This window comes from Bos indicus x Bos taurus, chromosome 3 (assembly GCF_003369695.1).
Source record: "Bos indicus x Bos taurus breed Angus x Brahman F1 hybrid chromosome 3, Bos_hybrid_MaternalHap_v2.0, whole genome shotgun sequence".
Taxonomy (NCBI): domain Eukaryota; kingdom Metazoa; phylum Chordata; class Mammalia; order Artiodactyla; family Bovidae; genus Bos; species Bos indicus x Bos taurus.
In genome coordinates, this window is record NC_040078.1 from 22,260,923 (window position 1) to 22,288,093 (window position 27,171).

At 39.7% G+C, this 27,171-nt stretch overlaps 1 protein-coding gene across 4 annotated transcripts in view; it reads right to left on the reverse strand.

The window, feature by feature from the left end:
* Positions 1 to 27,171, reverse strand: part of CHD1L (chromodomain helicase DNA binding protein 1 like) — a 64,507-nt gene that overhangs the window by 28,261 nt on the left and 9,075 nt on the right. For 3 of the 4 annotated variants that reach the window (XM_027535401.1, XM_027535404.1, XM_027535405.1), the window contains exons 2-10: positions 17,862 to 17,974; positions 15,153 to 15,259; positions 14,473 to 14,587; positions 13,849 to 13,880; positions 9,082 to 9,163; positions 5,880 to 6,042; positions 4,406 to 4,561; positions 3,670 to 3,762; positions 708 to 804 (exon numbers count right to left, since the gene is read on the reverse strand). In XM_027535401.1, the coding sequence (XP_027391202.1) occupies positions 708 to 804; positions 3,670 to 3,762; positions 4,406 to 4,561; positions 5,880 to 6,042; positions 9,082 to 9,163; positions 13,849 to 13,880; positions 14,473 to 14,587; positions 15,153 to 15,259; positions 17,862 to 17,974 (958 nt within the window). Of the gene's footprint in view, positions 1 to 707; positions 805 to 3,669; positions 3,763 to 4,405; positions 4,562 to 4,672; positions 6,043 to 9,081; positions 9,164 to 13,848; positions 13,881 to 14,472; positions 14,588 to 15,152; positions 15,260 to 17,861; positions 17,975 to 27,171 lie in introns of all 4 variants that reach the window. The other variant, XM_027535409.1, reaches the window with a different exon arrangement.

Sequence of the window (27,171 nt, forward strand, 5' to 3'; positions counted from 1 at the left end):
GCACATTCCTAATTTTGGACACTTTTGCCAAATCTCAGGTTTTAGGTTGGTTCAGGCCTTCTTGGGTCAGTTGTCCCTAAGGGACAACTTAGAAATCCTTGGGAAACGGATTTTTTTCTAGACTGCTCTGTACCTCCGAGAACCAGAGGATCAGATACAGGCCAGACACCAGGCCACTGAACACTTAGCTAAATCTTTACAGGCCCCAAAAAAGTGGCTTAATTCTTCCAATACCCAACTTGCATCTCAGGGAAAGAGTCCTCGAGTTCTCCTTGAGTTCAAATCAAGCCCCACAAGTTAACAAGAGTAAATATTTGCTAAGTACTTAATATGTGCCAATTCAAAGCAAGGTACACCAGCAGGCCTTTTAAAAAGAAACGTTTGATGGTATCTTTGTCTTTGTTGAACTAAACAATACAGCTAGAGTGACATGGTTAATATAACAATTAACCAGACAGCGGATTAAGGCAGTATGCTGCCAAATGCTGGATTAGGATCCTAAGTGCTATAGGAATTCAGGAAAGGAAAGGATGATCATAGAGGGGATGGCATGGGATGAAGGGTATAGCTGCAGAAAAGGTGGAACCTGAATCAGGGTCTTGGAAAAAAGGAGAACTGGGATTAGTCTCAAGAAATCAGTGAGTTGCACATTATTCTGGTTTCAACAATCACCAGCTCAGAATAGAAAATATGAACCTATCACCTACTTGGAATACAGGAATGCCAACAGCTTATCCAGCAGGTGAAGTTTCCCACTAGCCTCAATCAAGTGGTCTCCAATTTCAAAAGGCTCTGGTTCCACACCTGGGAAAGAAAGAACCCACTCCCAGTAAATGTGTTCCCAGTTGGGGCAGACTCTGAATGGAGAAGCTGATGGCGAGGCTACAGAGAAGCCAAGATCCTTCTAACTGATAATGAGCCCAAGTCTCATATCTCTTTGAGGCATTTCATAATTATTTGTTTATATTATGATATCAGCACTACCCAATATCAATCACAGAGACTGGCACATCCAATATGTCTAAGAAATGTTTACCCAAGGAACAAATCTACTCTTTGGGAAAGTGAAGCACAGGGACATGCTAAAGACCAAACAGACCCAAAACTGAAACCTTCAGGCTCTCACTGTAGAAAACAAATCAAGACAAAGAGTTAGATATAAATTAGTCATTCTCATGCTGAAACTGAAGCACAGGGAGACGCTAAAGACCAAACAGACCCAAAACTGAAACCTTCAGGTTCTCACTCTAGAAAACACATCAAGACATAGGGTTAGATATAAATTAGTCATTCTCATGCAGGGTACAAAATAAACTGGAAGGCTTCTTTTAAAATCTACATGTTCCCAACAGCTCTTCGCATAAAAGAAAAGCTCTGACATGCACCTCATTAAGATCCTGTGACATTTTAAAACAATTCATATGGCTACTTGGCAACAACTTCCTTCAAATGACTGCAGAAAAGCCTCTGCATTGATCCTGTCAATACTAGAGCCCTCACAGCATAAAATGCCTGGAACTGTCCCACAGGCTACCCATCAGAGTGAATTAAAAAAAAAAAAAAAATCTGAATGAAAATGAAAACACTACATATCATGTGTAGAATGCAGCTAAATTAGTACTTAGAGGGAAATTTACAGACATCCATAAGATGAAATTCCCTCAGCAAAGGAGGCAGAGAAGACATAAGGCAGATGGAAAAGCAAGAGAAAGTATTGTCCCAGAAGCCAAAGGAAAAAGGTGTTTCAAGAAGTGATCAACTGTGTCAAAGGTTTTGAGAGATGGAATTAAAAAAAAGTGAACTGATAACCATCAGTTGAGCCACACAGAGACCACTGATAAACTAGCAATGGTGGTGACAAAAAAGGTTCACTGACTGGGTTCAAGACAAAGGGACACGCAATCATAAAAATTCAGATTATGAGATATCCCATAAAACATAGAGCCATGATTCTTTAAAACTGTCAATTTAATGAAAAAGTAAAAAAAAAAAAAAAAAAAAGCTGAGGAGCATTTCTAGATTATAGGAGAATAAAGAGACATGACAAATGCACTGTAAGATCTCTGACTGGATCTTGAATTTGAAAAGAACAAAGATGGACACAGGCAGATTCACAGGAGAGAAGTATTCACATGATTTCCCATAAGTAGCTCTCCAAAATAAATGAAGACCCAGAGAAGTGGCAAAATTTAAAAATGCTTTTCTACCATAATGAAATCAAGATCGCCAGGAGAAATATCAACAACCTCAGATATGCAGATACCACTCCAATGGCAGAAAATAAAGAGGAACTAAAGAGCCTATGGATGACAGTGAAAGAGGAGAGTGAAAAATCTGGCTTAAAACTCAACATTCAAAAAAATGAAGATCATTGCATCCGGTCCTATCACTTCATGGCAAACAGAAGGGAAAAAAGTGGAAACAGTGACAGATTTTATTTTCTTGGGCTCCAAAATCACTGTGGATGGTGCCTGTAGCCACAAAATTAAAAGACACTTGCTCCTTGGAAGAAAAGCTATGACAAAGCTAGACAGCATATTAAAAAGTAGAGACATCACTTTGCCGACAAAGGTCCATATAGTCAAAGCTATGGTTTTTCCAATAGTCAGGTACAGATGTGAGTTGGACCATAAAGAAAGCTGAGAGCCAAAGAATTGATGCTTTTGAATTGTGGTGCTGGAGAAGACTCTTGAAGAGTCCCTTGGACTGCAAAGAGATCAAAACAGTCAATCCTAAAGGAAATCAACCCTGAATATTCATTGGAACGACTGATGCTGAAGCTGAAGCTCCGATACTTTGGTCACCTGATGCGAAGAGCTGACTCACTGGAAAAGACCCTGATGCTAGGGAAGATTGAGGGCAGGAGGAAAAGGGGGCAAGAGAGAAGGAGATGGTTGGATGGCATCACTGACTCAATGGACATGAGTTTGAGCAAACTCCATGAGTGAAGTACAGGGAAGCCTGGAGTGCGGCAGTCTGTAGGGTCACAAAGAACGGGATACGACATAGTGACTGAACAACGAACAATTATACTGAACAAAGAGAAGCAGTTGTGGAAAAGGAACTACAGTATGTGAGGAGGCTGAGTAAAATGAAAATTATGTTTAACAAGGTCTGTTCATGTGCTCAGCCGCTCAGTCGTATCCAACTCTTACCGAGGTCAGCTTACATAGAATTCTCTCATTCTCCAGTTTCTGACCTTGAGGATAAACATGTCACTCTCCTTCTAGCAGAGGGAGGAGATGTTCATGCTGGGAGGGGATGGGGGAATGGATATGCTATCATTTCTGGGCCTGCGGTTTTGGGGTTGTAGTGTTTGGTTTTGTTTTTGCTATTGTTTCTTTTTAAGTGTCCATAGCTCAAAATTATAACAAAATGCAGATCAGATCCTATCACTCCCCTGATTAAAATTCTCCTGTGTTTTCCCACTGTATCTAAAATAAAAATAAATTTACTTTAAAAAGATAAAAGAAAAAGTAATAAGGGACGTTTAAAACTGAAGAAATCTGAATATGAACAATACATTAGATAATCAACATAAAAAATTAACAAGAGAAAATGGGGAAAAATAGATAGTAAATATAGGCAAATCTTTTTAAGAACTTTTCTATGAGGTTGGCCATAAAATGACAAAAAAAGTAATGCTGAGAAAAAAGGGCACTGCCTCACCGTCAAACAAATATGGGTGATCCACACACTTCCGAAGCTGGGACAGGACATTCTGAAGTTTAACTTTCTTCGCCGTCTCATTTTCAAATGCATCTGAAATTTTAAAAAGAGAGAGAGAGATGGATTACTGAACAACAACAAAAAACCCTGCAAGTTTCCATACATAACCTTACTCATTTCAATAATGTATCTTTCAAATCTGTATCTCCCAAATTTCACTGAAGTGCATTAAGAACAGCACACTGATAAGAAGTTTTCTTAACTATCACCTTGTTTTAAGACAGAAAAGTAAAAGTGTTAGCTGCTCAGTCGCGTCCAACTCTTTGTGACCCTATTGTAGCCTGCCAAGCTCCTCTGACCATGAAACTCTCTCAGCAAGAATACTGGAGTGGGTTGCCATTCCCTTCTCCAGGGGATCTTCCCAATCCTGGAAACGAACCCAGGTTTCCTGCATTGCAGGTAGACTCTTTATCATCTGAGCCACCAGGGGAAGCCCTTAAGGAAAACCTGGAGTGGGGGGATGGGAAGGAAATCTCACAAAGTCAACAAACAACAAAGTCAGAGTTATACTTTGACTGGAAAAGGTACTCTGCCAGTCTCACTCTAGTTGACCTGACTACTACTCAGAATAAAAAATCCCATCCCATTTTCTTGCTATACAAACTGAGTGTGATTATAAAGTGCATGAAAATCACATTCTCATTAGTTTCTAAATGGACAAGTACCCTCTGATTACCTAGGTCTTTCATCAAAATGGCCTTGTAGTATTTTTTCTGCAGTGCTGACATGCCATGGTATATCACTACTTCCGTCTTCCTGGGAAGCTCTGTGGCTACCTCAGCCTTTACTCGTCTCAGCAGAAATGGCTGTAAGAGTTTGTATAGTTCACTTGCTGTACAAGGAAAGAAAAAACACACACAATTAGAGTGGGACAAAAGCAAAACCAAGGCAATGAACTATTAGAGAACATACAACAGTTTACTTTTGTTTCTCATTTTCATACCAATTCTGCCTTCTAGGCCAGCAAGGTAATTCTTCACAGTATTTCGTCCTTCCTTGGATTCTTCTTTCCAACTTCTTCTGTTTCTTTTAATAATCTCATTTGCATAGAACTATTCTTTTTCCAGGATACTTTTGCATTTGATCAGCATAACAGCTCAGAAATGTAGGCAAGGTGGTAACATTGTCCCTATTTGTAAAACTAAGTGAAGTTCAGAGAAGTCAAATAAATCCCTTATCCAAAGTCACACAGCTGGTTGATAAAGGTGCTAGTACTCACACTTAGTTCTTTGACTTCCATACCCTTTTTCCTTCCTGAGCTGTCAGAAACTTTTAAAAACTAGCCTAAACTAGAATTACACTGCATGCAGGATTGCCAGAAACAAAAAATAAAAATAAAAGTTAAATTTGAATTTGAATTTGATGAACAAATAATTTGTTGAAGATCAGTATGTCCTGTGTAATATTTGACTTGGAATATTTTATATAGCAACCTTAAACATGGGAACAATCCGAGCAGGTTCCCCAGGTAAAATTCAATCTGTGGAATGGAGATTTCTGCTGTGAGAAGCCTTTCCAACTCCTCCTCAGCTAGTACATACAGACCCACTAGTTGGCATGCCTATCAATTATTTTGAATAATGAGCCTGGGATAATATCACATAGATAGACAATTTTAAGAGGCAGAGGAGCAAAGGTATGAGAAGAAAACTACAAATGACCATTGTACAAACCAGAATGGCTTCCTCCTTTACTTCCAACACCATCCAGCCCAGACTTTTGGTTCTTATGTACTGATAAAAGTGTTAAAAGAAACACTAGTGCTATGGAGCCCTGAATGACAGTTTCAGACTACGGCACCCACATATTTCTCTGCCTCAAGAAGTACCATAGGAAGTTATCCAAGTCCTCACAGAAATTATACGTTGGAAAAAAAAGTCTGCAAACCAGCAGACACTATTTCTTCTGATAATGACCCAAATAAGCACAATTATAGAGTCATGTGACAAACAAATAGGAGAATCACGAACAGCAGGCACTGGGAACAACAGGAGGGCTCTGACAGCACCTTATCTTTGTGAGGCTCTTTACTTCCTCAGAAGGGGTTCTCTGGTTATAGATTCTCCTTCTTTTCTATCTGTAACCCTTATGCCCTAGGGAAGTTGCTGGGCCCAGACCTCTTGGGCATGATTTGTAAGAAGGGAACTTGCCTGACTCAGACTCTTTCTCAATGTCCTGGTAACGCTGAACAAAATCTTCCACCTGCTCCTTGGAAAAGAGATCAGGCTCCACAAAACTGAGGAGTGAGTAGAGCTCCTGGAGGCTGTTCTGGATGGGTGTTCCAGTCAACAGGAGGCTGAAGACAACTGAGAACTCAAATATACAAATGAATAAAATGAAAATCTGTAACGCTGGAAAGCAAGACTGAGTGACCCATCACAACCTTAACACAGAGAGGCATGATTCAATGAAATGAATTCAGGGACATGAAATCAGAAAGCTCAGATTCTAAATGTATATAACTGTTTGATGTAGGAAATAATACCTCTTCAGTTTCAACTATAAGAAGGGGATAATAAATCTTGTGACGGAGATACCATTTATAAAGTAAAATCACTTTGTGAACCCTAAAGTATCGATGAGTATTCAAAATGGTTACTGTTATGCAACCTATGTGGAAATTCAAGCACACAGCATATACTCATGCAGTTTGAGAAGCCCAAAACTACAGCAGCAGGACCCACCACTATAAGAAAGAAGATATATTTTTTAAAAACATCCTTTCGTAAAACTTAACACGTGTAGCCAATGTAAGACAACAAGAATTCTGGACGTTTCTGGACTATATACCACCCAAAATGGAAAGACACTTGTTCAATTTTGAGCAGAGGAATAAGAACCCCATGAATAACAGACTAATGAAGTAAAAGGTTAGGAAAAACAGTAACAACAGTTGTTAGGTCAAGCAAAGGACAATCTCTTAGCTAACATAAAAAGACCTTATACTACTTGAGTTAAATAATACAGTACAAAGAGAAAGCTATATGCTGTACGTGTATATATGTATATGTATATGTGTATATATATATATATATATATATGTATATGTATGTGTATGTATATATGTGTATATATATATATATATATATAACATGGAAATACATTATGTATGTATATATGCATATATATATATATATATATATACATACACACACTGAATTCTGGTATTTAATATATTTTTATTTTTTTAACAATATTGGAGAAGGAAATGGCAACCCATTCCAGTATTCTTGCCTGGAGACTCTCATGGACAGAGGAGTCTGGAGGGCTACAGTCCATGGGGTCGCAAAGAGTCAGACACGACTGAAACAACTTAGCATGCACACATATATACATTTAGGTTTGGGTGTACACATGCGCTGTAAAGAACGTGGCAGCATATATACCAAATGTTAACGTACACAGTGGAATAGGATTATTGGTGGCTTTTACTTTTCCTCTTGTGTTTCTATAATTTGATTTGGGAGGGGGTCATAAGAAGATATCAAAGGTGATAAATGAAATGATACAATCAATGAAAACTGTTTTCAAAATCTTTTGGGGGAGCACTTTCACTTGGTTTGTTTCTTTTTAAATTGTCTAATCAATGCCCACCCACTCGTGCTGCTTATAGTGCAACGTATTCACAATATTTCAAGTATGGGAAATGGTTAACAACGAATGTTTCCAATAACCAAATCACATTTTTACAATATGCTCAAAGAACTAAAATGGCCAAAAAATATGAAGTCAACAAGGATAACCAAGGTTGTCAATCACTAAAATGAAATTACACTATCACATGGATTAACATTTTAATTCAAAGCAGTGTTCATTCAGCATCAAAAGTTATAATCGGGAAAAAGAAGCCTAGAGACAATCTCTGCTTATATTTAAAATTTTGGAAACTTTTTTGTATAAAATATTTTGCAAATATTTCCTACATTATTAAATATTCTTCTACATAATTTTTCATGGCAGCCTTACTCTGTAAATATACTGTTTGGGTATACCACAAATTGTACAGTATAATCAATTCCTACATTGACATTTAGGTTTCTTCCAAATTTTACAAACAAGCTGAAAACAGTATTTGGAAGAGGAGAAAATAAAAGGCAGTACCCTTCTCCCCGCCTCTCAGCCCAATCAATAAATGCGTTTTTTTCCTGACCAACTAGCTGTCTGCAGTTCAAACCTCACCTAAAAAGGAATACTCAGAAAACATAAAACAATCTCCTCTGAGCCTGTTTCCTTACCAATAAGAAGAAAAGGCTCTGGAGCCAGCAACAGACTTTAGCTTCCCCACTCCAAACACAGGCTTCCTTTACTGTGTTTACTTCCTTTCCTGCTTCTCTTTTCCCACTATAAATCAATAAACTGGCATAGCAGCTGATGAAGCAGTATCTTAGAGTCTCTTAGGTGCTGGATATGACAATCTTTTGGAAAAGAGACAGTATTAAAGAGTCCTTAAAAAGAAGGCAAAGGACACCACAGAGCAGAGGGGGCCCTACTAGGGGACAGCAATCTTTGAGATCGGGGTAATAATAATAATAGTGGCCATATCTGCATTTAAACACTAAAAACTGTTAACTTTTAACCAGTAAATAAAGAATTCAGATCTAAGACTTTCCTCCAAATGACCTCTAAATTCATTAATTGATCTATTATAGGAAAAGGGACCAAAAGTCAATGACAATCCCAGAAATTTGCACACCAGGTCACAGGAATTAATAAGTCTTTACTAGGTCAACAACAAGAAGGACACTTCATACTCATAAGCTCTTCAACTGGTTCCTCAGAAAAGAGGGCAAATGTAAGGCTACAATGACATTTCTCATCTGCTTTGCCAGAATGATGCCAGAGAACTGAATGGAGTAAGATCAAAGGTTTCATACTCAAAAAAGTATGACAGAGACAGGTGAGACTGAAGGGAATATTCAATGGCATGAAATTAGTCTGTTCATGACTCTGAATTGTCAAATTTTTTAAACAGGTAAATGGGGGAGTGGTACAATAAATATGTCAGATATGTTTGTTATTGCAGACAGAAAAACTACATTAAGATTATTTTTAAAGAAACTGAAAATCAAAAAGACAGTTGAAGCATTTCCAAAAATACAACGTATTATCCTGGGGTAGAGTCCTATTCATTTGACAACCAGATTTTTAATAAACATTATCTCCTATGTAAAAGACAAGAGAAACTAGGACATGTTAAGCATTACTTCTGTCACCATAAAATGTTCACTGAACCCTGCAGAAATCTCACTGAAAAAAATGTGTCAATTTAATTGGCTCTATACAGGACCAAACTAATATTAACATTTTTTAAAAGGGAGTGATATACAAACTAAAAGCATCCTATGAGTTTACCTCTGAAAGAGTCTTATGCAGCAAGGAGCTTTGGTTTTTCAACCTGTGAGCTTCATCCACAACAAGAACACTCCAAGGGAAGCTGTAAGGGGAACATCCATGTTTTCAGTTTTATATAACTCAAACACATATCTCACACCCAAAAGTCTTACTACAAAACTAAGACTCTTTCTGGGAAGACCAATATCAAGCCCATTCTGTTAGAAACACACCCAAATTGCCTTCTCCAAGAGCCGACCAAGTACATCAGGCAATATCTGGATAATGTAGTAAAATTAAGGGAATTTATTTTCTGAGATGGAAAAGTTCTATGCATTGAAGGTAGAAAAGAGGCGCTGGAGACAGAAAGCAGAAGGAAACACGACCATTTACTATGTGCCACTTTAACATACCTAAAGTTTGGAGCTTTAGGTATGTTATTTAACCCCAAAAAATAAAATGAGTAGACATTATTGTGCCCTTTTTACTAATATAAAAAATACTAATAAAAAAGACTGATACTAAAGCTCAGTTAAGGTCATAAAGTTAGTATGAGGCAGAACTAAGATACAGACCCAGAAGAAAAATCAAGACACAATGATGTCACGTTAGCTAAAAAAAAAGTGTGATTTTAAAATGGGGACATGGCAGACTTCCCAGGTGGTACAGTGGAAAAGAATCTGCCTGCCAATGCAGGGAACGCAGGTTCAATCCCTGGTCTGGGAAGATCCCATATGCTGCAGAACAACTAAGCTCCTGCACCACAACTATTGAGCCCACACTCTAGTGCGCACAAGTCACAATTTCTGAAGTCCATGTGCCTAGAGCCTGTGCTCTGCAACAAGAGAAGCCACTGCAATGAGAAGCCTGTGCCCTGCACTGAAGAGTAGCTCCTGCTCGCTGCTACTAGAGAAAGCTGTCAAGCAGCAAGGAATCAGAGAAGGCAATGGCACTGCACTCCAGTACTCTTGCCTGGGAAATCCCACGGACAGAGGAGCCTGGTAGGCTACAGTCCATGCGGTCGTGAAGAGTCAGACACGACTAAGCGACTTCACTTTCACTTTTCACTTTCATTCACTGGAGAAGGAAATGGCAACCCACTCCAGTGTTCTTGCCTGGAAAATCCCAGGGATGGGGTCGCACAGAGTCGGCCACGACTGACGTGACTTAGCAACTTAGCAGCAGCAAGGAATACCCAGTGCAACCAATAAATAAATAAATTATAAAAAATGGGGATGTGGTGAACAGATCAAATGTTACAACAAGAAGATACATCACTGGCACTGTTAATGTAGAAGTCACTGGTGGCTATGCCAGTGCCCTTTGGTAGCATAATAGTTATGACCACAAATTCCCAAGAAGATATCCTCTGTATATACTCCTGGGAAGCTGTTTAGCCCACAAAAAAATTTAAAATATGTATGTATTACTATGTTCAAAGCTACATTATTTAAAACAGCAAAAAACCTGAAAATAATAATAGGTCCAATAATGGGTGATGAAACACAGCATTTTAAATGATAAATATGTTATAATTTAAAAGGCCTATATAACTAAAAAATATATAAATATTATATATTTATATAATATATATATAATAAAAACCATGCAAAAGATAAAGTGGAAGTTATGAGGCTCTTATCTCATTTGTAAACATTCTGTAATCCCATTACATTATTCTTATACTTAAAAAACTAAATGTACAGGACTTCCCCTAGTGTTTCAGTGGTTAAGAATCCAGCTTCCAATGCAGGTTTAATCCCTGGGCGGGGAACTAAGATCCCACATGCTGCAGGACAACTAAGTCCATGGTCCACAACTACTGAGCCTGTGCATCTCAAATAGAGACCCCAAGGGCCACAAATTAGAGCCTACACACTCTGAAGCCTGTGAGCCACACCTAGAGAGAAGCCTGCACATCGCAACAATAAGCCCATGCACCAGCACACCACAATGAGAGATCCAGAGGGCTGCAACCAAGACCCTGACACGATCAAAAATACATACATACTTACATATTAAAAACAACTAAATGTACGTACAAGTAAAGCAGAACACTGGAAAGATATATGGAAATTAAAATCCCTCAAATATTAGAGGAAGATCTTGAGCAGAGGTTGACCTTAAAAGAGGAGGAAGCCTTCTTCCTCTGAGGCCATAGAGAAAATCCAGAAAATGGGTACAGAGACAGACACTTAGGCCCATTCACCTACTGAGTGGTGCAGGTAGAGGGAAGAACTGGGTCCAAGAGAGGGTGCAGGAATCAGGGTCACTCCTGCCGGGTAGCAGGAGTTGCACTGAAGGATCATGAGGAGTAAGAGTCCAGCTGATCTTGGACGCTGGTCACAGCATGACAAGGGTGTGAGCCCTTTTCAAGGGGCTACAGGACAGTGCCTGGCTCCTGTTTAAATGACCATTCAACATAGATTAGGTACTAATCTGTTAAGATCATTACAGTATTATTATGGTATTAAGAGCTGTATACTCAGATTTTTTTTCTTTAATTTCTATTCTTTTAATTCAGTTTGCCACACAGTGTGGCATGTGAGATCTCAGTTCCCCAACCAGGGATCAAACCCATGGCCCTGCAATGGAGGCATGGGTTGTTCTTAACCACTGGACCACCAAGGAAGTCTCAATATTCAGGTTTTTACATATAAAAGCAACCAGTAAAAAGCATGTTTAATGAATCAGACTATAAGGAGGTGAATTTGGGCTCAGTAACAGAAGGTCGTCAAATTACTCTCTGAAGGACATGCCAAGGGATGCTCCCTGGAGAGGAAGGGGTGGAGGGAATTCCAGGACTGAATGGAGAGTGGGAAAAGTAGTTTCTAATCCTCTTGATCCAAAGATTTTATGTTTATTATCAAAAAACTTTCCTATTTTTCATATTGTTACATGCACAGTCTCAACCCTCCCTAATAAGCCTCTTTAGGGCTGCGATTGCATTACACTTTCAGGCTGTTCTCAGTATGCAGTACAGTCATACAAAGTATAACCCTGCCAAATACATCAAAAGAACACAACTGTGTTCTTAGGGGTCATAATGAGTAAACATTATAAATGTCCCTTTACTACTTAGTTTCTTGAATTCACTTCGAATGGATTTAAGATAATAATCTCATATAGAAAGATTATATTTCTACTGAAAATGTAAAACTCCAGTGCATTTAAATACTTTGGAAAGTTCTCTTTTAAAAAGCTCTACAACAAAGTGGGTTTGGAGGTTTGCTTTGCCATTTACTAGCAATGTGCCCTGGGATGGGTCACACCTCATCTCTTACCATTCTCATCTATAAAATGGATGACGATACCTACTTATTAAGGTTTTCATGCTGATCCAATAGGATAATTTATGGAAAGTACCCAATAACATCTATGTCCTAATCTTCTTGCCTTTTGAGACTTTCCATATATTGCCTAATATTATGGATATTATGGATATCTATACCTCTTATTAACTCTACTGGAGTTTTATGTTCGCTTGGGGTCACCGTATGGTTTACTTTCCTGGTGTTGTTGGTAACTCCCAGAACAATGTCTTTCCAGAGAAGAGATCTTTAATACATATTAAGTTGGATGTTGACAATAAAAAAGAAGTGAGAGGGAAAGCGTATCCTTTTTTTAAGAAAAGTAAAGTAATACGCGTATTTAAATGAAACATGAATGAAACAAAACACTACATGGAAGTCATGAAATCTGTGACTGAGTCTTTAGTGTTTCAAAATAAGATGAAAATAAAAATCCAACTCAGAAGAGCCTGGGTATGAAATAACATTTATATTATTGATAAAGCACTCTGTAAAGGTCCTGAATATTAAAGAAACAAACCCCACCTAACCATAAGTACACATGCTATGAGAATGAAACTGTCAATATATCTTCTTATTCACCCAAAACTGAGCTCTTGTTTAATTTATAAGGTAAGTGTTGGCTTAACCACATACTGCAACACGGCAGCCCTACCACTGTATAAGTACCAGGTAGTATAAGAGTTACACCTAAGTTGCCTGTACTTTATGAGCTGATTTGAGACCTGTAAGCCAATAACTGGAAAGAAATTTACTTAAAAATCCCTCTCTAAAAAGCTAATTTTAGGGCTTTCCTGGTGGCTCAGTGGTAAAGAATCCACCTGCCAATGAAGGGGACACAGGTCTGATCCCTGGCCAGGAAGGTCCCACATGCTGCAGAGCAACTAAGCCCGTGTGCCACAGCTCTTGAGCCCGTGCTCCGCAACGAGAGGCCACCACATGAGAAGTCTGTGCACCGCAGCTAGAGAGTAGCTTCTATTTGTCACAACTAGAGAAAAGAAAAAGCCTGTGCAGCAATGAAGACGAGGCACAGCCAAAATAATAAATAAAATTATTTAAAAAATAAAAAGTTAACTTTATAGCACTGATGGCTATTTTAGGATTTTTCCAGAAAAAAGCTCAAATAATTCCCCTATGTTGTAGTAGAATTTCCACACAGCAGTCCTGACAGGCATCTATACAAGCTGTGATGTAAAGAATCTGGTATCTACTAACCACCCACCACATACAGCTTATCTCACTTAATCCTCACAGCAGCTGTCCTCATTTTACAGATAAAGAAGCTGAAGTTCACAGAGGTTAAGTCAGGGAATCTACGTAGACACAGTAAAGAGTACGGGCTTGGACTGTAAGACTCCTGCCGTGCCACACACCCAGTAAGACTCACAGATGACAAACCAGGGGAAAAAATGTGAAGGAAAGACATTACTCTCATGACACATTCAGGACAATTTCTGAAGTAGTGCAACATACTCACGACTTTAGAAAAGATGCATCTTTCAAGCAAATCTGAAAATTAAGGAAAACGCATTGTAAAGGCTGATATTGATATACTTCTGACATTACTAAGCTAGTCTTTTATTAACTCTCCTAAACTACTGGATTTAGCTGTCTCATTCATTGACTATGTACAAGAGTTCCGAGCATAACCTCTGGATGGCAGCATCTTACAGACAAAGGGAGGCATGAACGCGTAGAAGGGCTTGCTTACAGGAGTCTGGACATTCTTAGCTTGAAGAATGAGAACAGAGACGAGAACTAAGTATCTTCATCTTCCTTTCCCATCCTCTAGTAACAGATGATGCCTCAGCCCATCCTACCTTCTTCTACTCATTGCCCAAAAGACAGCTCAAGTGCTGCCTCCTTGGGAAGCCCTCCCCCTTGATCCACCAAGAAAGAGGGAGAGATATCGAACTAACAATAGTTTTTCACTCCCTTTGCTCACAGGACCTCTGTGAGAATCAAACGAAAACAGACTTTCCTCAGACTTTCCTCCTAGAATAACATGAGCCCTCAAAAAAACTAAATATAATTCCAGAGGATTCTACAACTTCTAAGGTCCCAGGTTAAGAGTTCTGGCTGTAGAATAACAAACAGATACCTCATAGGTAGTTAGCAGCACATGAAAACGTGACTCCTGCTTCAGGTCTTGCTGTAGGCAGGCTCTCTTGTCCTTATCACCTGCATATGTTACACAGGAAAGACCTGGAGCAAATCTGAATCCAAGAAAAGAGGTAAATGAACACAAACACAGAGCCATGGACAAGGGGTGCATGTCTGGAAAATGACATTTCATGGAAGGATTACAGATGTACAGACCTCAGGATGCTTTGCAGCCAGAACGAGTCCTGAGACCCTGAAACCTCAACTAGAGTAATGGACAAACCTAAGGGTGACTAAGTCCCCATGTGAAGAGGGAGAAGGGTCAGATGAACATCTAAAAGGACCTTGTGTTAATTCTTAAAAGAAAAATATTTTCCCACATTCATTACTTCCTATGAAATGTCACTGTATCACTATGAAAAGGATGGTTTCTTCCTCAGTTCAGCAAATTTACTAAAAACGAGTACTGACCTTCAAATTGCCAAAAGGCAACAAAAACATCCATTGGACCCTCCCTCCCTCATCTGATCCTCATTCTTTCTCTACACTGCCTCAGGTCAGAGTTTTCTGGAAAAAATAAACTCACTGCTTAGGACAATATGTTGTTTTATCATATTTCACATAGTACCCAGAAAAAAAAGTAAAAAAAAATTTTCAACTACATCTACTCCTCTGTACCTCTCCATCTCTTCTTTCCAGTTGCTCAAAACAGACAAGGGACAAAGAATCAGAAATGGTCCTTCATCATTTAATCTTCCTGCCAAATAAATGAAGAGTGCAATAGTCTGGAACACAGAAAAAGAAGGCAGTTTTGATCACCTTTCCGCATGAGAAATAATTATAAAGTTCCCACAGCCTTGCAGAGAACACCTATAATTGCACCAAAAAGAATACAGTATAAACACAATCTATTAAACAAGACTGGCTTTACAAAAAAATAATGTACAATCTTGCACACATTAGGAGAGTCATCCATTCCTAGAGTGAAATCAGGTAAGATTTGATACAACTGCCGAAGACATTGACGGTACTCAATTACATCAACAGTCAACAAGCAATAGTGCTCAAAATTTATGTAACTGAACCTTTCATACAAAGGAAAGTATCAGGGACAGACAGCAGAAATCAATGAAAACAAGGCAAATGAGGCACAAAGTTAGGAATGCTCTAAAAACACATGCTAAGAAGAATCAAGATATGACTGTGAAGACGACCAACCACACGCTGGCCTCTGCTGTTGGCCAGGTCTCCTAAAGGAGGATGTTTTCCTTCCTTCCTAACTTCCCCCCACATGGATTTATGCGTGCATGCTTGCACACTAATCTGCTTCAGTCTATCCAACTCAGCAATCCCAGGGACTGCAGTCCGCCAGGCTCCTCTGTCCACGGGATTCTCCTGGCAGGAATACTGGAGTGAGCTTCTGTGCCCTCCTCCAGGGGATCTTCCCATCCCAGGGATCGAACCCACATCTCTTTATGTCTACCTGCACTGGTAGGCAGGTTCTTTACCACTAGCATGAGGATGGCATGGCAACCCACTCCAGTATTCTTGCCTGGAGAATTCCATGGACAGAGGAGGCCTGGTGGGCTACAGTCCATGGGCTCGCAAAGAGTTGAACACAACTGAGTGACTAAGCATTGCATTACCACCAGCACCACCTGGGAAGCCCATGCACTAATGGAGTGCCCTCTGTTCACCGGGCTCTATTCTGAACTCTGGTGTAGAACAGTTAACAAAATAAACAAAACTCCTAGCTCTCCTGGGGCACACATTCCAGTGAGGAAAACAAACAATAAATAATGCCTCATAAACTCACATCAGGGTCTAAATTGAAAATCTCTGTAAAGCCTAATAGCCTATTTTAGGACCTGGCTGTACACATTTTTGACTAGAGAAGTTTCTTTAAAAGCTTGCCATGATAAATGGATACTGCACAGGAGACTACACAGAGGGCTCTGTACCTGAATCTAAGAGTCCATTGGCCTGCCTCCCAGAAACACTGGGATACTTCTCTTTGTTCCATAGCTCTCAGTTCAGGAATATACTAGAACCAGGATTACTGCCTGAGACATCTGAGAGTGATAAATAGCTACCTTGGGGAACCATGCTCAGAAGTCATACTGTATCCTGAAAAACCCCAAGACTGATGAGGTACATCTAGATTAAGGCATCGCCAACATGGTCAGGGGCTTCCTTGATAGCTCAGTTGGTAAAGAATCCACCTGCAACGCAGGAGACACTGGTTCGATTCCTGGGTCAGGAAGATCTGCTGGAGAAGAGATAGGCTACCCACTCCAGTATTCTTGGGCTTCCCTTGTGGCTCAGCTGGAAAATAATCCACCTGCAATGTGGGAGACCTGGGTTTGATCCCTGGTTTGGGAAGATCCCTTGGAGAAGGGAAAGGCTACCCACTCCAGTATTCTGGCCTGGAGAATTCCATGGACTGTATAGTCCATGGGGTCACAAAGAGTTGGACATGACTGAGCAACATTCACTTTCACTTTCAACATGGTCAGACTAGACTCTGAGCAGAATTGCTCCAGCTTGATGTTTACTATGTGAGGTCAGACTTAAGGGGAGAGGTTAGTCCTTCTAAAAGGACTAATGGGAACTTCACTCACTCTGTGGGTTCAATGATGAAACCTTTGGAATCAAGAAACTTATACTTCCATGGTTTCTACTCAATTGCCTCTGCTGTATCCCCTGACTGCACTGACTTTCTTTGGTACACTACAGAGGAATAAACCTTGTGTGATGAACCCAAGGGGTATCTGTGTCTGGACTTTCCATCAATCCAAGACTACCGCTGACCTCTGTCAACATGAGCTGTACTGGTGATTATCCTACTGGCAGGATCAATCTCAAGACAAAACCTGGTAATCCATGCCCAAGGAAGTCACGTCTGATTCTACCCAAGGAGGTAGGTCTGATTCCTACCACTGGAAGGCCAGGTCATTTTAGCAAACAGAGTACCTCCTCTGTAATTCTCTAGCATGGCGGAGAAATGCCAAGTAGCCCCACCATCCACTGAGGGAGACTAATATTAAAAGTGATCCAGTTAACTAGTAAAGTATTACTAAAGAGGGAAGAGCCAATTTGATCCCTGGGACAGGTATATTTGCTTTATATAGAAAATCCTGCCCATTAATTGTAATTCTATATGTCAAGGGTTAGATTAAAACAAAGGTAGTGACAGTTCAAAACCACCCCCATAATGAGAAAAGCCAAGTCCAAGGTCATGATCTCGTAACAAAAGCTCAGGTATAAAAATACCTGTATACCTCCTAGTATAAAAATACATCCCAATAGTTGGCAGCTAAAAACAGGAATGAGTTGTAAGGAGGTATTCCAGTAGAGGTAAACAGTACTCGCTCCACAGTAACATACCTGGCAGGTCTTACCCAAGCCCATCTCATCCCCCAGGATGCAGCCATTCTGACAGTGGAAGCACTGGGCTAGCCAGTTGACTCCCTGCAGCTGATAAGGGCGTAGATGGATCCCTAGAAATAAAAAAACAAACAAACAGCAAGTCAGAAGAGTAGACATTTCAGCACACACACAGGCTATGTTCAAGACCTTCAACCAAAGAACACAGGCTAATTACCCATACCCCAAGCCTACTGGACGTATCTTTTGCCGAGAAGTTACAGATATGTAAATATTTGCTGACTTTCACACTATTTTTTTTAACAAACTTTGCCACCACTATAGTCAAAGCCCTAAAACAGCCTGTCAGTGTTACAGGATCCACTTGGCAGATGAGAAAATCAACCTGGGATCTGGCCTCCAGACTGCCTGAGTCTCATGCCAGTGTCCATTCTAGGAAATGAGGTTTTACTGATGCAACGTAACAGCAAAAAACAACACATGGGTGATACACGTGTCTGCTTGCTTAACTGCAACCATTTAAATCTGCCACTGGATGCTAAAGGAAACAAAAAAAATCAAGACAGGATGAGATTAAATCAAGTTTGAATCCAGAAGCAATGCTGTTAAGAATGCAAACAGTGTTGCACCGGCGGTGTTTACCAATGTACAAGGACAGCAGAAAATAGATGTCTGAAGTCCAGAGAGCTCCTGCTGCCTCTCTTTCTCTGGGATGGGGTGGGGGAAATTCAGTTTCAGAGACTAGCCATATCTTCCGAAGGGGGGAAATCCCAAACATACTTTATAGAAAAACTATTAACAAAAGTAAAACTCTGGTTTGAACTCATCACCTTTAAAAAGGAACTGGGCAACATACAATTGTAAAACATTTAAAAGATTAACAAGTTATTTTTTATGTAGGTATATAATTATAATTTTTAAATAAAGACATTTACTTTATATATGTAATTTTTGTTTAGAAAAGAAACAATAATTTAGTACATTAAAAAAAAAAACCCTCCATAAAAATAAAAGGCAGACCTCCCTGGTGGTCCAGTGGTTAAGAATCCACCTGCCAATACCAGGGACATGGGTTCAATCCCTGGTCTGGGGAGATTCCACATAGTGCAGAACAACTAAACTCCTGTGCCACAACTACTGAGCCTGCACTCTAGAGAGCACTCTGGTGCTGCCAACCACTGAAGCCCACACACCCTAGAGCCCGTGATCTGCAGAAGAGAAGGCACTGCAGTAAGAAGCTGTGCACCACGACTAGCGACCACACTGCAACTAGAGAAAACACGCACGCAGCAACAAAGACCAGCGCAAACAAAAATAAAGCGTTTTTTAAAAGGCAAATGACAAATGAAAAAAAGATACTGATGGCAAGTAAGGCAGATAAAGGATTACTATTTTTGATATTAAGTACTTACTAAATACCAGCTGCTGCTAAGTTGCTTCAGTCGTGTCCGACTCTGTGCAACCCCACAGACAGCAGGTCCACCAGGCTCTGCCATCCCTGGGATTCTTAAGGCAAGAAAACTGGAGTGGGTTGCCCTTTCCTTCTCCAATGCATGAAAGTGAAAAGTGAAAGTGAAGTCACTCAGTCCTGTCCAACTCTTAGCGACCCCATGGACTGCAGCCCACCAGGCTCCTCTGTCCATGGGATTCTCCAGGCAAGAGTACTGGAGTGGGGTGCCATTGCCTTCTCCACTAAATACCAGAGAGAGTAGTAAACAATGTACATTAATTTACCCAATTTAAAGTAGTAACAAGCTCATGCTAGGTATCATCCCCATCATATTGCATGTGGGAAAATCCAGAAAATTTAAAGAAGATTAAAATATGAACCTTGGAGACTTCTGCTTTTGGGGACATAGAGATGTTCTTTTCATCATTCCTCTGGATAATACAACTAAAAATTCTGAATATTACAAAGAAAATGAACATAACAAGATGACTCTGAAAAGGTGGGGCCAAAGAAGGCAGACTGGTTAGTAACCTTGGGAGCCAGCAAACAACAGTTATGAGTTCCCTGGGTTTCTTTTTGCCTCATATAGCTCAGACTTAGAGGTGAAGAAATTAACCACCCAGAAATGCCAATGTACACAGTAAAGAAAAGTTTAACAAAAGCCTGTTTCCATAGCCAAAGGGAAAAGAAAGCCTAGAGAGACAAAACTTATAACTTCTGGACAATAACCACTCTAGTTAAGCCAAACACTAAAGGGAAAAATCTGTGGCCCCATCCACACCAGCAAAGGCCAAATGGGAGCCTAGACCTCCACCCTCAAGAGATTCAGTGAAGTTCCCATCACCCCTAGGAGGAAGGTACTGGAGACGGCTAACCAGGCAGTCAGGATCTTCATCCCATTCACCAATAATGAAGCCGTCCCACTTCACTTTTCCCTCCCCTACAGTGTCAGTAGAGACCACATAGGGAGCCTGAACTTAGATTCCTACTAGATCATATGAGCCCCATCCCCAACCGGCCCTACAGTGTTAAAGGAGGCCTAGTGGAGACTCAGGATTTTTATCACTGCCTTGGGTTAATGAGACCACCCCTAGCACAGTGCCCATGGGGACCAGATTAGGAACTAGTACTCTCATTCTCACCCAGAAGGACGGACAAACCCCCTCCCTATTTCCAGGTATTAAGAAAAGCTCAGAGGTGGAGTCTGATTTCTATTTCCACCTGGTAGTAACAAGGCAGCAACCACCTTTCCCTGCTAGAGCAGCATAGACAACTGAACAAAAGGTTTAAATGAGACCTTGAGTCTCAATATGTAAAGTAAGAACTTCCCTGGTGGTCCAGGGGATAAGACTTCACGCTCCCAATGCAGGAAGCCCAGGTTCAATCCCTGATGAGGAAACTAAGATTCCACATATGGAAACTTACTCTGCACACCACAACTAGGGAAGCCCACGTGCCACAATGAAGACCCTGTGCAGCTAAAATAAATTAAAAAAAAAAAAAAAGTCCAGTTTTATTAAACATTCATTATACCAAGAACCAGGAAGATTTCAAACTGAATGAAAAAAGACAATCCAGAGATGCCAACATCTAGATGACACAGGTGTTACACTTATTTTAAACCAGCAATGATAAAAGTGCCTCAACAAGCAACTATGAACATGTTTATTAAAATAATTGAAAAAAAAATTGAAAGCATCAGTAAAGAAATAGAAAGTACAAAGAAAAATAATATACTAACAACTACAATAACCGAAGTAAAAAACTCAGAAGATGGGCTTGATAGCAGACTAGAAAAAAGAATCAGTGAACTGGAAGGCAGAACCACAGAAATTACTCAATCTAAACAGAGAGAAAACAGACTGAAAACAGAGCTTCAGGGAACTGCAAGTCTCTAACAAAAGATCTACATTCATTCATCGGCATCCCAGAAAGAGAGAGAAACAGGACAGAGCTAAAAAAGTACTCAAAGAAAGAATGGCTGAAAAATTTCCACAATTTGGCAAAAGATCTACAGATTCAAAAAGCTGAATGAACTTCAAAGAGAATAAAAAAATAAACCCAAAGAAATATATACCAAGATACATCATAATTAGGTTTCTAAAAACTTAAAAGAAAGTATCTTAAAAGCAGTCAGAGGCAAATGACATAAATTACCAGAAGGAAAAAACCAGAAGGCCAACTGTCAGCTTTCTGCATATTCCAAAAAAAAAACTGCAATCCAAACACACCTTTATGATACAATGTATTTTGAGTTTCTAAAGTTCACCAAATGAATGGGATGTATCTCTGACACTATTAAGAAGACGACTGCTTACCGCAGAACAAAATACTTATTTAAGTCAGCAATTTCCAAAAAGCAGGCACTCTGTTCCATATTTGGGGGAAAGGAATAGAGTCAAGTTCTCTCCTAATAAATTTCTGGGGAAATGAAAATTTTAATGTAAAATGAAAAACCATAATTATACTAGAAGAAAAACATTTAGGCCATTAAGTACAAATTCAGGATAGCAGTCCTTTCTAAGCAGAATGCTAATGGCAAAACTCACATGCTACAAGGTTAAAAGTTCTGACTACAAAGAATTATTAAACATCATCACTGATATACATACACACATGCAACAAAATCAAAAGACAAATAACACGTCAGAAAACATATTTCCATTATACATGACAAATATTTAATTTTTCAATGCAAGCAAGAGCCTACAAAGCAAAAACAAACCTCAATAAAAAATGCTCAACAACCCTTTGAGCATGCATATGGAGGCCTATGCGGGCACGTGTGCTCCAGGCCAGCTTCAGGAACAGATGCTGGTGAGAGGAACACACGCAAAGGTGGGGCTGACACAGAGAGTCCAGAGACCTAACCAGAGAAGTGTTGAGGTCTACTGGGGAGGCAGGGATAGGCTACAGCTCACCATGGGGGGCAAGAACATGGCTAGAGAAAGCACCAGGGAACTCTTTTTCTTTTTTATCTTTTATTTTTATATTATTTTTTTTTAATTTTTTTGCTGTTGTGGTTCTGTCTTGTTCCACTTTTATTTTTATTGTTCTCTTGTTCTATATGTTTTTAATTTTTCTAATTTTATCTTATTTTTGTCCTTTGGTATTGTTCTGCTCTTTTTCTGTTTATTGCTTTTTTTTTTTTGGCTATGCCACATGACTTGCAGGGTCTTGGTTCCCAGGCCAGGGCTTGGATCTGAGACCCTGTGGTGGGGGAACTGACACCACGCCATTGGACTAATAGAGAACTTCAGATCCAGGAAATATTAATCAATGTGAACTCTCCCAGAGGTCTTCATCCTAGCACCAAGGCCCATCTCCACCCAACTGCCTGCAAACTCCAGAGCTGGACCCATTTCTTGGCAAGGATAGAGAAAATACGAGAAATGTTTAACAAGGACCTAAAGAATTAAAGAACAAATAGACAGTGATGAACAACACAATAAATGAAGACTCTCCTCAGAGGCAGAGAGGCAGGTGAGCAGCAGCCAGAGGCAGAAAGCAAGGAGCCGCTGCAATCTCAGCCCCAAACACCGCATCTCCCCCAAGCTGTGAGCAAGCCACCAGCCGCTACCCACGTGTTCCCAGGATCCTGGACACCACAGAGCTATAGAGGGTATCACAGCCTGAGACCAACTCCCCTGAGGAGATGCATGGCCCACCTGGGGCTGTGCCCCCACGGTGCACCCTGCACTCGGGAGCCCTAGCACTTGGACTCAGCAGGTGCACACCGCCTTGAACTATGGCAATTCCTGGGTGATCCATCCATTTCAAGGGCTCCCCACACACACCAGTGGTGCCTGTTTGCAGTGTCCCTCCCTTTCCACATCTTCCCTCATGGCTCAATCAGTAAAGAAACTGCCTGCAATGCAGGAGACCTGGGTTCAATCCCTGGGTTGGGTGGGAAGATCCCCTGGAGAAGGGAATGGCAACCCACTTCAGTATTCTTGCCTGGAGAATCCCATGGACAGAGGAGCCTGAAGTACAGTCCATGGGGTTGCAAACAGTTGGACACAACTTGGTGACTGACACTTTCACTTGCTGTCTCCACAGCACAAGTGAGCCTGAATAAGTGGCCAGTTTCACCCCTTCATGTCAGGGTGGAGATCAGACACTGAAGGAAAACTTGCAAACAGAGGAGGCCAGCCTAAGCAAAGAAAAGAAGGGGGAACTGCCCCAGAAGCAGCAGGTGCAACAGATTAAAACCCCACAGTCAAACTGAGACTGTGCATTTGAGGGGCAACTGTACACGTTGGGAACAACTACAGCTGGAACAAGGGAATATCTGACACTGAACTGACTCCACGCTGCCCACAACAGCTCCAGAGACATTCCTAGATATACTGGAGGACTTTCTGAGTAGGCAACTCAACTAGCAGAAACACAGAGAAATCAAATGAACATTCATCTCACTACCACCATATATATCCCTCTGCTTCTTACTGAAATATTTAAAAGAAACTTTTTTCTTCATTATTATTTTTTTAATTTTCAAAAATTTTATTATTTTTTAATTTCTCATATTTCAATTCCTATTTTTTCTTTCTTCCCCTCTTATTTTTCTTTTTTCCCCTCATACTGTCCTAATACAGCTCTTTGTTACTCCTTTAGTTTTTATAGCCTAATTTCACTTAAAAAAAAAAAAAAACAACTTAATTTTGAAATAAATTCCGTATTTTTACATTGTGCTTTTGAGAGTCTAATTTTTATTCCAGGTTCTTAATTTTTGCTTTTCTATCTTTTGTTATTAATTTTGTATCTTTAAGAGCCTAATTTTTAGTACCCATTTTCACTTAGGGAGTTGATTATTAGCTTAATTGCTCTGCCCTTTTGACTCTTTTTTTCTCCTGGTCACCTCTTTCTCCTTCCTCCCTATTCTCTTCTCTATATAAACTCTGTGACTCCCTTTGGGTGTTCCTGGCTGTGGAGAGTTGTTTCATCATTAACCTATGGGTTTTGTCTTTTGTGCTATGTGGATGGAGAAGTCTTGATGCTACTGTAAGATGTCAGGACTGAAACCCAGAGGCAGGAGGCTCAACTCCAGAACTTCTGACCATCATAAAACTCCTGACAACAGAGAACATTAATACACCAGAGTCCACCCAAAACCCTCCACACCTACACTGAGTCTAAGCTCCACCCAAGAGCCAGCAAGCTCCAGTGCAAGACATCCCAAGCTAATCCTCCAGCAAAACAGAACACAATCTTGAACATTAACAGACAGGCTCCCCAAAGCCACACCAAATTCACAGATACCCCAAAACTCTCTACTGGACACTGCACTGCCCTCCAGAGAGATGAGATCCAGCTCCATCAACCAGAATACACACACAAGTTCACCCAGTCCGGAAATCTTCACAAGCCACTGGTCCAACCCTACCCATAGGGAGCAGACTCCACAACTAAGAGGAACTACAACCCTCCAGCCAGAAGAAAGGAGACCGCAAACACAGCAAACAGAATGAAAAGCCAGAGAAATACCCAGCAGGTGAAGGAACATGTAAAAACCCACCAAACCAAACCAAAGAGGAGATAGAGTCTATCTGAAAAAGAATTCAGAATAATGATAGTAAAGATGATCCAAAATCTTGAAAGCAAAATGGAGATACAGATAAGCACACTAGACACATGGCTTGAGAAGATGAAAGAAATGTTTAGCAAGGATCTAGGAGAAATAAAGAATAGTCAATCAGCAATGAGCAATGCAATAACTGAGATTAAAAACACTCTGGAGTGAACCAACAGTAGAGTACCTGAGGCAGAAGAAAGGGTAAGTGAACTGGAAGACAAAATGGTGGAAATAAATGAAGCAGAGTGGAAAAAAGATAAAAGAATAGAAAGAAATGAGAACAGTCACAGAGACCTCTGGGACAATGTTAAGCACCCCAACATTTGAATTATAAGCATCCCAGGAGAAGAAGACAAAAGGAAAGGGCATGAGAAAATATTTGAGGAAGTAATAGTTGAAAACTTCCCTAAAATGGGGATGGAAATAGCCACCGAAGTCCAAGAAACCCAGAGAATCTCATACAGTATAAACCCAAGGAGAACATGCCAAGATACTTATTAATCAAACTAACAAAAATTAAATACAAAGAAAAAATAATAAAAGCACCAAACAACTTGAAAGGAGAACAGTCAATCTTTCAACAAAAACTCTGCAGGACAGAAGGGAATGGCAGGATATACTTAAAGTGATGAAAGGGAAAAACCTATAACCAGGATTACTCTACCCAGCAAGGATATCATTCAGATTCGAAGGAGAAATCAAAAGCTTTCAGACAAGCAAAAGCTAAGAGAATTCAGCACCACCAAACCAGCTCTTCAACAAATGCTAAAGGATGTTATTTAGACAGGAAACACAGAAAAAAGGTTTATAGAAACAAACCCCAAACACAATGGTAACAGGATAATACTTATCAATAATTACCTTAAATATAAATGGGTTAAATGCTCCAACCAAAAGACAGAGACTGGCCAAATGGATACAAAAGCAAGACCCCTTTATATGCTGCCTACAAAAGATCCATCTCAAACCTAGGGACACATACAGACTCAAAGTCAGGGGCTAGGAAAAATATTTCATGCAAATGGAGACCAAAACAAAGCAGAAGTAGCAATACTCATATCAGATAAAATAGACTTTAAAATAAAGACAGTTATAAGAGACAAAGGACACTTTGACAAAGAAGTACATAATGATCAAGGGATTAATCCAAGAAAAGAACATAAAAATTGTAAACATATATATGCACCCAGCATAGGAACACCTCAATACATAAGGCAAATGCTAACAACTATTAAAGGAGAACTCAACAATAACACAATAATAGTGGGGGACTTTAATACCCCACTCACACTGATGGACAGATCATCCAGACAGAAAATTAACATGGAAACTCAAGCTTTAAATGATACATTGGACCAGTTGGTCCTAATTGGTATCTACAGGGCATTTCACCCAAAAACAATGGATTTCATCTTTTTCTCAAGTGCATGTGGAACATTCTCCAGGGTAGATCACATCCTGGGCCACAAATTAAGCCTTGGTAAATTTTTTAAAAATTGAGATCATTTCAAGCATCTTTTCTGATTACAACTAAGATATCAACTACAGAAAAATATAAAAGTATAAAAAACACAAACATATGAAGGCTAAACGAAATGCTTCTGAACAACCAACAGATCACTGAAGAAATGAAAATGGAAATAGAAATATGCATCGAAGCAAATGATAATGAAAATACAACAATGCAAAATCTATGGGATTTAGTAAAAGCCATGCTTAGAGGGACTTCATAGCAATACAAGCCAACCTCAAGAAACAAGAGAAACATCAAACAAACAATCTAACCTTAATCCTAAAACAACTAGAAAAAGAAGAATAACAACAAAAAACCCAAAGTTAGTAGAAGGAAATAAATCATAAAAATCAGAATAGAAATAATGAAAAGGAAATGAAGGAGACTATAGCAAAGATCAATAAAACTAAAAGCTGGTTCTTTGAGAAGATAAACAAAATACACAACTGTTAGCCAGACTTGTCAAGGAAAAAAAGACTCAAATCAATGAAATTAGAAATGAAAATGGAGAAATTAAGACAGACAACACAGATATACAAAAGATCGAGTGCTGGAGTGGGGTGCCATTGCCTTCTCCACAAAAGATCATAAGCGACTACTATCAGCAACTATATGCCAATAAAATGGACAACTTGGAAGAAATGGACAAATTCTTAGAAAAGTATAACCTTCCAAAACTGAAACAGGAAGACAGAAAATGTGAACAGACCAATCACAAGCATGAAAATCGAAACTGTAATAAAAAAATCTTCCAACAAACAAAAGCCCAGGA